Here is a 15,997-nt window from a genome sequence, read left to right as displayed (position 1 = left end):
CTTTGGTCGACCAAATTTTCTAAATTACCGCGTTCTTTACACCGTTTTATTACATTTTCTATCGTTTGGCGGCATCGACTAAACATATTGCAAATATATTTCGTAGATTTTCCTTCATTATGGAGATGTAAAATAATTTTTTTTTCAGCTGTAGTTAGTTCTTTACCCTTTGGCATTTCCGATATGCACAGTACCACAATTACAAACGAAATGAACTCAATTACAAATAAAATTGATTATAATACGCACTTGTAGCCACAACTTCAGCGAAAACAGAAAAAGTAACTGAACTGCGTCCAGTAACGGTATCTATAAACAATAAGCAAAATACTTTTGTGAGCACACATTTTTATTGCTACGCACGTTTTTTGTTATATGCACCTAACGGTACAATTTTTGTGCATGATGTGTAGCCCAATTGCTAAGACAGTGCTCAATAATGCGTGTAAGTATTAACATTTTTATTTTCGGATACTTAGTACATACAAAATCTTAAATTTGTACATACGCGCTATTATGCAAAATACTTCTGTGAGCCACTGTATGTAGAAACTTTAGTATGAAGGAACTTTAATCGTGTTTTGGAAATTGGAACATAAAACGCGAGCACAAACATAAAACTAGCATCGTTAATACATTTTTTTTTTTTTTAAATTAATTGTGTGTCTTATTGAAAAAAGTGTTCAAACTTAAAACTATGATTACTAAGGTCTTTAACTTAGAATATTATTGGATTATTTACCCCATTTCTTTTTTATGTAATGTTTGTTTTCAAATTTCGAACAGTCAAAGGGCGTCGACCTAATTTCTCACAAAATTTCTTTCTACTATCTATCACGCGTATCCACGTATAGCTCCTCTAAGACTTTGTTGCATTGATTTTTAGCATTCATTGTACAAAAACTTTTTACGGATAATATCGGATAAGTTTTTCGTGACACAATCTTCTTCATATGGCATTTATGTGCGTATTTTGTGTATTAATAGACAAAAAACTTTGAACGGATAACAGCGGATAACTTAATTGGGGTAGCACCCATATTTATTTATAGCAACTAAGGGCTATAAAAACTTTGATGCATAGATTTTTAGCTTTCATTGTACAACAACTTTTTACGGATAATATCGGTTAATTGTTTTGTGTCAGCATCTAGTCCAAGTGGTATTCGTATGACCTTAGGTGCACATTTTATACATTAATAAACAAGAAACTTTGTACGGATAATATCGGATAACTATTTTGTGACAGCATTTAAACATCATTTTTATTTATAGTTACTACGGGCTATAAAATGGTAATTCCTTCATGATTTAATTATATAAATTTTGATTTTTTATTATACGAAAACCTTATGCGGATAATATCGCATATGAATTTCTAAGCTCTTCAGTTTACTTGCATTTTCTTTGTTTCACATACTTGCATACCTCTCCGCATAAACGCGAAAAACTTTCGTATGACTTCAATTTACTTATTTTAAATTTTTAATATAAAAACTTTCTACGGATAATTTCGGAAAACTGCTTTGCGACAGCAGCTACAAGTTTATTTTACTATTTACTTTCCGTTTCTGTAAGTTTAAATATAGTTTAAGCATTTCGAGCAGCAGAGATAACAGCGAAAATTTATTAAATAAAAATGTTTTTATTCTTTATGAATATTTTTATTGGGTTATTACTTTTATTGTGTTTTTATTGCGCGAAATGCGGTATACCTTTCATTGTGACCTACCAATTTGCTTACGGCAGCTGTTTATGTAAGACAGCTTTCGATGCTGAAGGCCTTGCCTTAGCTCACATTTTAATTTTATTCATGCACGTTTGAAAACTAGCCTCCGAATGAACTACAACTTTTTTTGAAGTTAAATTTATTTTTTGTTTTTAATACTTTAATATTGGACAATAATTATTTTTAAAAAAATTATTGTATTAGAAAGTAAATTTTCACATTTCTAGCAGATAAATTTATTTTGCCTAAAATCAACATATTTTTTGCCAATTTTAATTTTGAAGAAACTACTCTGGCGTCGGTTAAGCCTTTTCGATGTGTCTGTACATGGATAAACTCGTATAATGCCTTTGAAGCCTTATTTGGTTTAATGTGGTTTAAAATGGAATGTTAAATATACGAACTTTCCTCCGGATAATTAGTTTTCTGTGTTTATTTCGTTTAATTTGTTTTAGCGTTGCTTAATCTCAAATTATATTTTTCTTTCCTTAAAGGCAAACGTTGTGGAAATTGTAGGTTAAGATGTGGATTTAACTTCTTTTTTTTTTTTGTTTTTAATATAAATCTTCTTGGATAAGCCCGTATATTGCCTTTGTAACTTATTTTATCTATTTTGAGTGTTTAAGGCAGGAACCTTCCTCCGGATAATTTTTCGGATAAGTTCGGATAATTATTTAATATATAACTAAACTCGCATAACGTCTTTGTAGCCTTATTTTAGCTATTTTGAGTGTTAAAGCTAGGAATCTTCCTCCTGATAATTTTTCAGATATGTTCGAATAATTATTTTTTACGTTTATTTTGCTTATTTCACATTTCTGTTGCTCTGAAACATATTCAACATTCAAATTTAGGTTTAAATTTAAGAAATCTGTATAAAATATAAAACAGAGATCGTTAGAATTAAGCAGCCAATTAAAAATAACTCTAATCGCTTCGAATGCTAATTATGGCTGTGTTTTTCGATATTAATGACGTAGGATTAAAAAAAAGGCGCATAACTGTTCACTTGCATACACAATACAATTCTGAGTGTATTGCATGTGTCGAAAAAAAACCATATGTGTACTATTGATATTTCATGCCATATGGCAAGTCCAGTATTTGCCTCGCGCTTGGCAATTTTCACTGCTGTTGTCGATTTTTTCAACGCTTCAGCTAACTTTATAAATGCCAAAGCGATTATTTTGCAAACTAAATAATTGAAGCATTTCAAATTCAACGCAAATTAGCAAATTTTACACGTTAACCATGCGCTCAAAAGTCACGTTCGACAGCCATTCGCTCTTTTCCATGGAGATTAACCACCGACAATCGACAAGCGTCGAAGTGCCAACAATTTCCGATTTTGGGTTTTTCCTATTGGCTTTTTTCTGCGCTTTTACGATTTGCTGTTTTCCATGGTTATTTTGTTGTCGAAAATGTAGCTGTTGTGTTATTGCCACTTATTTCACATTTAACAAGAAAAAACAAAACAACAAAAAGCTTAATACAAAAAACAAAAAAGATCAAACCAAGAGTAGTCGAGGAATGACCGCTAGCGGGCAGATAGCATTTTTTAGAAACAGAGAAAAACATGCAAAATAAAAGATAGCAAAGCCGCACGTTTAAGAAACCATTTGAAGCTTAAAAAGTCAGACCTCTCGTGCATGTGTCGGTTCGTTTGGTTGGCAGCGCTTTTGGCGGGCGCTTGCAGGTAGCTAATGGCGTGACAAGCTAGCTGGCCAGCCCAGCCACTCGTTGGAGCGAACGCGCAAATAACAAAATTACAGACGATCTGTTTTTCTGATGTTTTTTTTACCTCTGCGCTGTAGAAGTTAGCTGAAAACCGGTTTTTGTGCTGTTTCTAATTCCCAACTGTTGTTAATTATTTGCTGTTTGTTGCCACTTTTTTCTTTTTATTTGTATTATTTTTGTTTTTAAGTTTTTAACTTTATCTGCCACTCATTTATCTTTATTTTGCTTTGCTGCTTATCGCCACTACTCGCCGCATCCACATTTGCTGTATTAATTCATTTTGGCGTCACCCCTCAAGGTCGATGATTTGCCATAAGTAGCATCTTACCTTACCGCGCCACACCGCGCCTATCTCGCTTTACCCCAACTTGTCTCCACTTGTCTGCCTTCCTTTGCCTCATACCGCAGCTCTTGAGCCCAACTAGACGGGTTTCCAATGTTTTTAAGCTCGCATGCGATTTCTCCTATCAAATTTTTTCATATATTTTTAATTTGCTTTAGTTAGCTGTCATTCTTTATCTGCGATAAATTCCTTTTATTGCTTGTCGCCTTATTATTTGCCTTCTACTATTTGCAAAAGAAAAAAAAAACGATTTTGTTATGAGTCTAAAAAACAAACAAAGGAAAATACCAATAACACAAACACATTCACACACATCGTTGCTCGGCGCTCATTAATCAAATAAGACAATATTCATTTTAAATGCGTTTGCTGTGTTGCTTTAGAGAAATGAAATATTCAATGAATATATGGAAATTGATTTGAGTTGAATAAATAATACGCTTCAAAGTGAATCAAAATAAACAACGAAATACAAAACAAAAGAGGTAAAAAAATTACAATAAAAATGTCGTCCATCTTCTGTAATCAATTTATGCAAATCAGTAATATTGACGTTGATTAAAAATATATGAGTTTTTTATTAATTCCATGAAAAACCATAATTATCATGACAGTGCTGGAATGTTTGTCTAATGGCTGTTTTCACCTGAAGTATGCAAATAAATGCGCAAACACGGTGACTCATAAAATATGCAGCGAAGTCACACTCTTGTTTAACTACTTTGCATTTGAATAAATCGCTCCGGATAAGCTCGGATAACTACTTTATATTTGAATAACTATTTTATATTTAAATAAATGTCTCCGGATAAGAGCAGATAATTTTTTCACACTTGTTTAACTACTTTATATTTGAATAAATGTTTTCCGATAAGCTGGGATAATTTTTACTCTTGTTTAACTACTTTATATTTGAATAAATGTCTTCGGATAAGCTCGGATAATTTGTGCATAATTTAAAATCATTTATCTCGTATTTATAATTAACACATCTAACACATAATCTTGGATAAGTATTATTCATTAGAAACCAAGGTATTTAACTTAATTAACTTACATATTATTGCAAACTATGCAATTAAATGTACAAAACTAGACATTTATGTAAGAAATTGCGGACGCGCCGATACTTATCCTCTAGCAAATGCGCCTTCCTTTCATAATCCTAATTTATCTGTGCGTAAAAGTCTGTGGTTAAGTTCGGTTAATTTTTTCATACTTTGAATTCGTTTATTTTTAATATGGGACACAATTCTTTGTAGGTTAAGTTAGGTTATGTTGACCTTGCTGGCTGAAAGCCATCACATATGCCTATTGGTCCTTTGTGCTACCAGATGGGGTTTAGCCCCTTTACGTTTCTTTGTAGTAGACATCTTGTAATACGTCTGCGTCTTTTGCGAATCTAAGTAAACTCTGAAGCTCTATCCCCGGGAGGATAGTGTTCTTTGTAGCAGTGGAGAAATATTTCTTGATGGACAACCAATCTTAGGTCACCACTGTGCTATTTAGTGTGCAAACAAATAACACAAGTTCTATGGTTCAAGGAAGAATTTTCGAAAAAAACGTTTTCTTAAACCTTCCGACCTTCTCTCTGCTTGCGTGTTTCTAATTTATTTATGCATAAATACTTTCGGAAAATCACGGATAATATGTTTGAGCAGTAATCCGTGTATTGCCTATTTTTAATAAACAGAGGTCCTGAGGATAATGTGGTTGAGTGATATTTACTTTATTTTTGTATCGACTGATCATTTTTTTCTAGCATAATTATTCTTCATTTTCTTAAACCTTCCGACTTGCTCCCTGCTTGCGTATTTCCAATTTCTATATGCATACATACTTTCGGATAAGCCCGGATAATATATTGGCAGCAGCAATTCGTCTACTTTCAATTTTTAACTTGCAAAGTTTCTGAATCATAACTTTTTTTGAACTAATTTTTCTTCGAGTGAATACCAACATTTACTTTCTATTTTTTATAAACATAGTTTCAAGTAGTATATCATATTCACACTTTTAGTCTAGTCGATAAACCATTTATTTTTTCTTTTATTCAAAATACATTTTTTGAAAGCTATAACACCACTTTCTTTTATTAACAAAAGAAACAAATTTCTTCGGAAAAATGTTTAGTCACTAACCTACATACTTTTGTTCTCGTATAGTTTTATAATTGGGAACAAAAGATTGTTTGATGATCAGGGATAGGCGCGGGTTGGTACTAATTCAAATTTTGTGTTTATCGGGCTAAGTTCTGGATTATTTTTGTCGGATAATTCGACATACTTTATCCACTCTTTCGTTGGGTAAAATGTTTATGATGTACGAATCCTCTGTTTCTATGCCAAATCATTTGAGATAAGATCATACATTTGCTTAGGGCTGTTATTAGTCAATTTCTTCCATTTGAAGTGCACAAAGTTGCCTCGGATAAATACGGATAACCTTTTTTTAAACGAAATTTAATTTTAGAAATTTCTTAAAATTTTTTTTAACAGCGATTTTCTTGTCATCTTACAGGATAAGCGCGGATAAAAGTTCTCTGAACGATATTTAACTATTTTAAAAAGTTTTTGTCACGTCTTTCATTAGCAATGTTGTTTTGTTTTTTGCATAACTGTGAAAAACTGCTTTCAAAACGAAAGATATTTTTTTGAGCTTCCTTATATTTTATTTTTAGAAAAATATTATTGCTGAATAAGTAATAGCGCAAGTTTGTGTAGTTTTTATAAAGCGAGATGTTGTTTTAGTGCCTTCTTTGAAACAATTTTCTTATACATCACCTTCTTTTTTTTAGGGTTCCATTGAAGAATGGCTACAGCTGTTACGCCTCGAAGAATACATCCAACCGTTGCTCGATCAAAACTATAAAACTGTACGCGATGTCACTCAAGTCACTTGGGAAGACTTGGAGGACATTGGTATTGTTAAGCTGGGACATCAGAAGAAGATTCTATTGGCCATTAAGCGTGTAAAAGATATCATAAGTGGAAAGTGGAATCCAGGCGGCACCAATGCTTACCAACAACAGGTGAGTGAATATAAGAAAAAGAAAAAAGTAAAACCATGGCAATTTAGTTTATTTTTATGACATTACATTATCTGAGAACTTGTTTTTTAAAATTTAGTGAACATTTATTTTACTCTTTAATTCATTATAATTTAGTTCTTCCTAATTTGCTTCTCTTTTTCGGTTATTTTAATTTAATTCAATTTGGGATTTCTGTTGCTGCCATGCATACTCTCGCACCTGATTAATTCATATCGAAACTATCCAACCGAAGGATTATCGCAATAAGGTTTGGCCCACTGCCGTGCCACTACCCACTACACCAACATATTTGCCAACCACGCGCGTTTCGTGGGACGATTCTAAAATTTATGCTTCGCCCGGCGTTGATGCCGTCTACTTTTGCACCGGCAACCATCACGAGTGCTGCAATGGCAACGATGTGGTGCCCATTAAGGTGAGCGAGCGCACAGCGAGACGGCCAGCTGGCATTTTCAAAAGAACACCGAACAAGTGTAGGCGGCTGCTAAATGGCGCAGCTGCATTTTTTGCTCTTTAAATAATTTTTCAATAATTTCTTTATAAAACCATTTATTTTTGTGCATATTTTTTTTTTTGCGAACCAACCCACTCTTTGTTCGTTTAAACGCCAACATATTTTTCTCTCTTCTTCACACCCACGCGCGCTTTTTCATTTAGGTGCGCCAGCCACGCGGCAAAAGCTTAGAATCACTCGAGGATATTCACGACAATAGCACACGCAGCCATTTGACCTTTAGCCATTATACAGCCACTGATTATGGCCACTTTGCGCATCCAACGCCTGCAATGCAACAGCAACATCATCAACAAGCCTTGCAACACCAACAGCAACAACATCAGCAGGCCATGCAACATCATCAGGCCGCATTAATGGGCGGCGCTGTTGTGGGCGGTCCAGGTGGTGCTGGCGGTGCACGCTTGCTTAGCAATCCAGCCGCTATGGTGAGTATTGGATGCAAATTGAGATTTGCTCTTTACAAATAAGGCGATTTTGTTTGATTGTTATTAAAAATAAATGCAGAAGGATTAGAATAGTATTTCAAGCAATTTATTTTAAGATTGAGTTGACTAACAAGTATTTCTTAGAAATATTAATTTACACCTCTCCGGATAAACCCGGATAAGTATTTTTTAGTTCACACACCTCATATAGTTGCAATTAATTTTTTTATAGAAAATAGGTCCAGAATAAGCCCGGAAAAAAATATTGTATTAATTCGTATAGCTCCGGATAAACTCAGATAAGTACTTCTTAGTTGCATACCCCATATAGTTGCAATCAATAATTTTTTTTTATAGACAATATGTTCAGGATTATCTTGGGTAAGCTTCTTTTAAAAAATATTAATTCGATAAACTCGGATACGTGTTTTTTGTTCGCATTCTTCATATAGTTGTATTCAATAATATTTTTTTACAAAAAAAAAAGTCCGGGATAAGCCTGAATAAGCTTCTTTTATGCCGCATAAGCGCTTTTTTGCGGTTAGCTTACTTTTATTTGCGTGTATTAATTTTGTATGATAATAAAATAAACCTTTTTCTATAGGCAAAGTAAATACATATTTTCATGTTAATATAATTAAATTAACAAAGCTAAAAAAAATTGTAATATAACACGGTATAGATTTTTTACCTATATTGCATCCCAATTTTTCCCCCCAAACACTTATTCTTAAAACCTCTATCCAGCAATAAACTGCTCTACGCTTGTATATAGGTCTCTATAATTTCACCGGATAGTTGGGTTATGGTTTTGAATCTCCCATTTCGAGTTTTTGGTATACTAATTTCTTTTGGATAGAGTCGGATAAGTGGTTACGCGTTTTAAATAATATTGTATGATAGTTTAATGGCTTTTTGTATTTTTATTACACCGACGTGTTCGGTATGCATTTTTTTTTTTGCTTATAATGGTTTTTTTTCTTATTGCGTCGTAATTTTTTCTTCAAAAAACTTATGGATAATCACAAAAATTTATCACCTCCTATTTCTCAAGTGGCAATAAATTGCTCTATTTGTAGTTACTTTGCCATATTTTAGGAATTTTGCTTCCCGGATAACAGCGCATAAATTTCAACACTTTCGTCGGATAACTGAGTTATGATTTTAAATCGTCTATTTTGAGTTTTCGATATACTAACTTCTTTCGGATAGCGTCGGATAAGTGCTTATGCGTTTTAATTCGATTATTTCCAATTTCTCTAAAAAATGTCCTGAATAATTGCAAGCACTTGCTCTTATAACCTTTAACTAGTAGTTTTATATGCAAAAAATTGTTATAGCATAAGATTACGTTGTCCCTACATTGAATTTTCACCTCTGAATACCATCGGATAAGTTTTTGCTTATACCTGATAGTTTATTTATGATTTTAATTTATGTTTTTGTATTTTTAAGTCTTTTTGTATTACTATTTAAAGATAAATCGTCTCATATTCCAAGCTTAAATGTTTGAAAGTCTCTAACTGCTGTAGGACTCAATATATAGTGCCTTATTTTTGAAAAACAAAAAAAAAATCTCTACATCCTCATAAAACTGTATAAAAACATATAACTCTCTGTTTTTCACATTTCTATGCTTTATTTCTCATTTCCTTCAGTCTTGGCGCCGCTCTTACGACGATGGTGATATCACTCCCACCAACGATGCCACACGCGAACTTATGTACGAGGAGGGTGGCGGCACATTGCCCCGTCAGCAGCGCGGCATTTTACAGCGGGCCGTGTTGAATAGCATGCCGCCTTTGGAGCATCACTACATGAATGCAGCTGCTGCAGCAGAATATGTATGTCATGCAGCTGGTTTGGGCGTTGGCGGAGGCGTGCCAGGTGCGGGCGCACATGTCGGTAGTGCCGGCGCCGCTGTCGGCGCATCCGGTTGTGTTTTGGACGGTGCCGGTCTGAACGCAGTAAGTTACATATTGATTACATGTTTACTTATGCTAACTTTTTCTATTTCCATTCAACTCCACTCCCTGCACTAGTCCTACTTGACCGGCAGTCCAATGAGTAATAAGAAAATCGCACCAGAACCACCGCGACGCCATTGCAGTATACGAAATTCACGTACGTTGAGTGCGGATAGCGCGCAACAGCAGCAACAATTGCAACAACAACAACAGCAGATTGCCTTGCATGCCGGTGCCGCAGTAACGCCTGGCCTCTACTATGGCGGGGCTGGTGGCATGCACCATGGCGGCATGTACATGACGCATGCGCAGCAACAGGCAGCAGCGGCGGCCGCAGCAGCAGCAGCCAATCAACCGATCTACGCGAATTACGCAACCATACAGCAGACCACGGCGGAAATACACTGCGAAAAATTCCATGACAATAAGGTAACATAGATTATAAAGTAAGAAATTTTTCATGTTGCATAACATTTTTGTTTACTACGCCACCACAGTCAAATTCCAGCATCGATTCCATCGACACCATACCATTTGCCAACGAAAACACAGGCACCATCAAGCAACGCTTACTCAATCGCCAAGATATTGGTGGTCAGCAGCAGCCCTTGCAATCGAGCACCAGCTCGCATCTGCATTCCTCCTCGTCGTCGTCCTCTTCATCGTCGACCAACACCATTGCCAACATAGCGCACTCATTCCACTCGCTTAAAACATCTGCCTCGCTGCACGACGCATCGCTGATACGCAGCGACAGCATCGGCAGCAACACGAGCGGTGGCAGCGCCGGTGCCAGTACCGGTGGTAGCGGCAGTGGCTTACTGCTCTTGCGCTCACCCACATTACAATATCCACCGACTGATGCAACGAATGCCGTTAGCGGCGGCGGCGGCTCCTCAACGACTATCACCACCACAGCGGATTTGCATACGCCCAGTGGCGCTGAAGGTGCTGGGGAAGCAGCATGTGAAGGCGGCGTTCCAACAGCTGGCAGTGAAGACGTCGATGCGTCAGGTGCATCTGCTGGTGCGAATTCAGCTACGATTCCGACGCCTGGCCAAAAGGTGTCTGTGAATGTGCTCAACGACATTGGCAACATGTTGGCCAATTTAACAGACGAACTAGACGCCATGCTGGAGGAGGAGAAACGTATTGGCCTGAATATCGATAGTGAATAAACATAAGTGGGGTATCATTCATAGGGTAATGCACAGGTACATACATGCATACACTTGGATAAATTGTTCTTGCGTGTTGAAGTGAGAAATGGGATTTAAATGTTAGTATGTGGGTACATAAATTGTTAGTGGGACGTAAACGCTCGTTTGGGCTTCAATTCAAAGTGGATGCCGGTAATTTTTTGACGTTTAATTGATTACTTCCATTAAATTTTCCTGCTTGTTGTTGTTGTAGCAGCATAAATATTCCCCATACATGCATTTTAATTTTTTCAACCATAAAAAGTTGCTAACAAGCTCGGATAAGAGTTTCGTAGTAAATATTTTTTTTTTCTACCTTTTACGATCAGAATAGGGTATGTTGTAACTTCGGATAAGAATTGATTATCCTTGAATAAAGCTTTTTATGCGTTTCCGTTTTTTCATGCATTTATTGTTAAAACTTTCATAATTTCTAGACAGAAAACAATATTAGATTACAGCTGTATTTTTTTTTTTGTTATTAAGTGGTTGACTTTTTCTTTATATACTGCTATAGCAAATGTTCCGTTGTTTCTATTTTAAAAATTTTAAAGTTTTTTTACAAATATAACGTAGTCGGAATATTGCGGATAATATCGGATAAGCACAAAGTGACTCCCTCAGTTGTATATCGCATGGATTTTAATTTTTTCAACCATAAAAAGTGGCTAAACAAGCTCGGATAAGAGTTTCGTAGTAAATATAATTTTTTCTGATAACAGTTTATACAGTTTGCCACTTTCCGGATAAGCCTTTTAAAGCAAGAGCATACATTTGCATGCTCACAAGCTATTTTTCCTAGGGCTCGTAATGGTGTCAACATGATTTTAGTGATAAATGTTCTTCCGTTCCCACACAAAACACAATTTTCCTCATATTATTTTCGGTACTCTGATAAACCCATGCATATCTCCGCTTATTATCTTTATTGGTGCGTGAATAGCCATCAGAGCGTCATCTCGAATTGCGAATTTGTAACAAAGCAGGCCATAAACACTTCTTTCGAAATGTTCAATCCCAACGGGTTAATTTTGTACTACAGAAATTTTCCATAGAAAATTATATGAACCAAAGGAAATTTTTTTCGAAATAAAATTCTACATAGTAACCTTGAAATGCAGTAACTAAAAATGAGCAATGTTTTTCTTTTTTTTTATTCATAGACGAAATATAAAACTCTCTAGTATTAAAAAAGTACCCTCCAGGGGCTGATTACATTAAAAAGATTGATTAAAACTGAAAAACTGAGTATGCAACTTTGCTATGTAAAATTTACAGATTAACGAGTATATGAAATTTTTCCTGGGTAACATAAAAAAAATAGATTTTCGTCGCACGGCGGAATGTGCGCTTAGAATTGAAGCCCATGCGCGCATGCGTAGCTTGATTGCGTTTAACACTTTTGTGTCGTAGTTGTCAGTTTTTTCATGTTTTACAAAAATACGTAGGTTTTATGATTTATTTACAAATTGATTTTTATAAATTACGTTTACTGTAAATACGCCCAGCAGAAGCGTAGATATCATATAAATTCGTATTTGTAAGTGTTTTATTTCTTATGTTTTCAAAGAAATATGTAGAATATGGTTTTTACACCATTTTTAAATGTTTATTTTCTCGTAGTTCACGAACTAGAAATTTTAATGTTCAAATTATCGAGGTTTTGTGTACTTTTATCGCTGTATTTGTGTGAAAACTGCTGTTTTGGGGTAAGTGCTGGCCAAAGGCAAAAACGAACTAATGTGATTGCAAATTGATTTGGAAAAAATTAAATATTCACTGAACAAACGCAATTTTAAAGACTTAAAAGCGCTAATAAAAATTGTATACAGTGATAACCCAAAAAAACCCACTGTAAATTTAAATTATCTTTGCAGTATACTGTTATTATTCTGCTGCGGCACTCATTGTAGCCGTGTGTGTTTGTGCCTGACATGGCGCTGGGTTCGATTTCTACTTCGGGCATAGAACACAAAATTTTATTCCAATAGGCATTCAGCCAACGCCGGGCAAAAACATATCTCTGAGTTTTTGTTGTTTGTTGTAGTAGCATAAACATTCCCCATTCATGTGCGAGGAATGCTGTTGAAGTGCCAGTCCTTGGCCGGATATATGTAGATCCGGGTTTTTCCGACTACGCAGCTCACGGTTTTTGTTTTTGTCTTAAAAGTAACCTACATATATCGGCAAGCTTGGCCTAAATCACTTTTAATTGTAAAAGCGACATACTATTTACTATTATTGAGTTTGGTTACCGTTATGATGCTGAAAGCAAGTGATACTGAAAGTATATTTTTGACCTCTTAGATGTTTGCTTTTTTTTTTTTCATTGAAATTTCAAACACATTGAAATCACCAAATTGCCCTGTTGCCAGGCCGTTCCTACCTAATTGTGTATTATTGTATTTTAAGTTAATTTCGTTTTTGTTTTTTTTGTTCTTTTTTGGTGTTTTTTTTAACAAATACAAACACATTTTCATTTATAATGCTAAACACATTCCAAAAAACTTCTAAATATTCCATTCACAATACGTACATATATCCGAACGTAACTCAGCAGCAAATACCCCAAAACAGCAGTGTGCAAAAAATTTCGGAAAAAATCATTGCATTTCTTAAGGAAAATTTGAAAATTCCTGAAACTCGAAAAATTCATAACTCACTATATCATTACTCTGTGACATATTTTCATAAATTAAATCCAAATTAAGTAAATAACAAGCAACAACAACTAAAACAACAAGCAACAGCATATTTAGAAGTAAAAATAAGAAAACTAAAAGTTGGAAAAGCTTTTAAAACAAAATGATGTATACTTTTGTACTATTTAAATACACTAAAAGAATAACAATTAAATATATACATACATATTTATATTAAATTAAATTTAAAATAAAATAAATAAGTGTTAACATTATATAGTGGAAATGTAGCGAAAGGTGCATAGACTTGACTTAAGCAAAAAAAAACAAGAAATTACATACATACAGAAAATTTACTTAAAATATTAAATACAGAGGTGTGCGATGTTGGAAGATTGATAAAAAATTGCTGCTACTATTTTTTCTATATAGAAAGAAAGCACGATTTTTGTAAACAAAAAAAAAATAACAAAATGTCACAGACAAACTACTAAAGAAATTGAGAAGAAACAGTAATAGCTTTCTCTTACTCAATCGCCTGACCCACTCTCTCTCCCTCTCACATAACCACACACTCAAGCCCATAAACACACATACACCATACACAGAACTTCAAAAAATCCGTATCAGTGAATTCCATTGCGATAAATTAACTTTAATTCTAATAGCATAATCTACAGATGTAAAACAAAATCCATTTGCATACAACTTAACAACAAAAAAATATATAAAAATTATTAAAGAAAAACATATAGTCGTAAAATAGACTAAACAGCAAAACTAAAAAGCACAGCAACAAATCGAGGAAAGAAAGAGAGAAGAAAAGCCTAAATCATATAAAGTGCAGTGACTTGAAAAATTCCAACAGCAACAACTATCAAATAAATAAAAAAAAATATAATAAAAAATAAATTAAATAAATATAGGCGTTTATAGGATTAAACAACAAAAAAACTGAACATAAGAACAAAATGAAGCGAAAAAGAGCGTAATACGCACGCAGCCGGCATATATTAGCTTAATTTACAAAAACAAAAAAAAAATATTTTTAAGTAAATGAAAGCGGCGTTAATGTTTATGTGTTTATTTCTTTAAAATGTTTTTTTTATATCCTCTTTTTTTACAAAAGTAATGATACGCCTCTTTATTTGTATGCAAATGCCAATTGCCTTATTTTGAATTATATACATATGTATACATGTCTGTATATTTACATTCCATTTTTATAAAAAAATATTTTTTATTTGAATGCGTACATATTCATACAGCGCGTTAAAGAGTTCACGGCGGCCGCGAGCATTTAAAAAATATGTGTTTTATTTTCTATGTATGTATTTTAATATTATGTATTAAAATTAATTCTATTCACTTCTTATTTTTGAAGAAAAAAGAAAAACAAGCATATATATGCGCCGATGTACCGTTGAATATGTAAAGTTTACTGCTAATCGCTTAATAGTAATGAAATGATTTATCATTATAATTTAAATTCTAATTATTATTATTATTTTAGTGATGAATGGGCAACAAAAACAACTTGAAATCAAAATGATTATGTAAGTGTTATTTCCATATAAATAAATTTATATACAAGTAAAAATATTATAGCAAAAAAAAAAATAAATAAATAAATATAGATATGAAACAAACGGACAACAACAACAAAAAAATATATAAAATATAAAAATATGCACAAATGGTTTTTTATTGATTTGAAAATGTTCGTTGCAACTTTTAGCTGGTAGTGTTTCCGCCGCCAGCGACATGCTGCGCAGCGGTTGTTTAATTTGCGAGACCTTAAGGCCAGTACTAAGTTAACAGCCGTGAAGTAGCGCCAGCAACATGGATGTTATTCTACGTGAAATGTTGCTAGCAACATTGATTGTCAAGTGTGAAGAAACATCAAAAAGGAAATGGTACAAATGCAAACAAACAAATTTATATGAGCATCGCCCCAGAAGCAATTGGAAATAAGTTGCTGGCATCATGTTGCTGGCATGCTTTCACAGCTGAGAACAAGGCGCATTCATTAAAGGTGGTGGTACCAACAACAATGTTCTGTACGTTTGATTGACAAAGCAAAGTATTGGCGAAGTACAAAACAATTAGTGAATTCGCCTTGTTTTATTCTAAGCTGACAGCCACATGGACACGACGAAAGAAAAAAAAAACAAATCAGCTGATTTACCAACACCCACTTTAACAGATTCGCCTTGGCTGAGAGCTACTTTGCCTTGAAATTCATATTCAATTCCTCGCATATTTCACGGTAAGACAATTTGTATGCATTTCGACAGTCATTTCACGTGGAAGGCGAACTTAATACTTTGATTAAAATAATTTTTATGGATTTTGACAGCCATTTCACGTGAAACACGAACTTAGT

At 34.1% G+C, this 15,997-nt stretch overlaps 1 protein-coding gene across 14 annotated transcripts in view; it reads left to right on the top strand.

Moving 5' to 3' along the window:
- LOC128868276 (uncharacterized) overlaps positions 1–14,732 on the top strand; it is an 82,992-nt gene extending 68,260 nt beyond the window's left edge. For 13 of the 14 annotated variants that reach the window (XM_054110167.1, XM_054110164.1, XM_054110162.1 and 10 more), the window contains 6 exons: positions 6,607–6,840; positions 7,094–7,276; positions 7,519–7,803; positions 9,462–9,770; positions 9,846–10,199; positions 10,268–14,732. In XM_054110167.1, coding sequence (XP_053966142.1) covers positions 6,607–6,840; positions 7,094–7,276; positions 7,519–7,803; positions 9,462–9,770; positions 9,846–10,199; positions 10,268–10,948 — 2,046 coding nt within the window. In that variant the 3' untranslated portion in view covers positions 10,949–14,732. The remainder of the gene's footprint in view (positions 1–6,606; positions 6,841–7,093; positions 7,277–7,518; positions 7,804–9,461; positions 9,771–9,845; positions 10,200–10,267) is intronic. The other variant, XM_054110171.1, reaches the window with a different exon arrangement.
- The last annotated feature ends 1,265 nt before the right edge of the window (positions 14,733–15,997 follow it).

Source organism: Anastrepha ludens, chromosome 6 (assembly GCF_028408465.1).
Source record: "Anastrepha ludens isolate Willacy chromosome 6, idAnaLude1.1, whole genome shotgun sequence".
NCBI classification, from domain to species: domain Eukaryota; kingdom Metazoa; phylum Arthropoda; class Insecta; order Diptera; family Tephritidae; genus Anastrepha; species Anastrepha ludens.
Note: the sequence above shows the minus strand (reverse complement) of the source record. Positions and strands in the feature narration are given on the sequence as shown.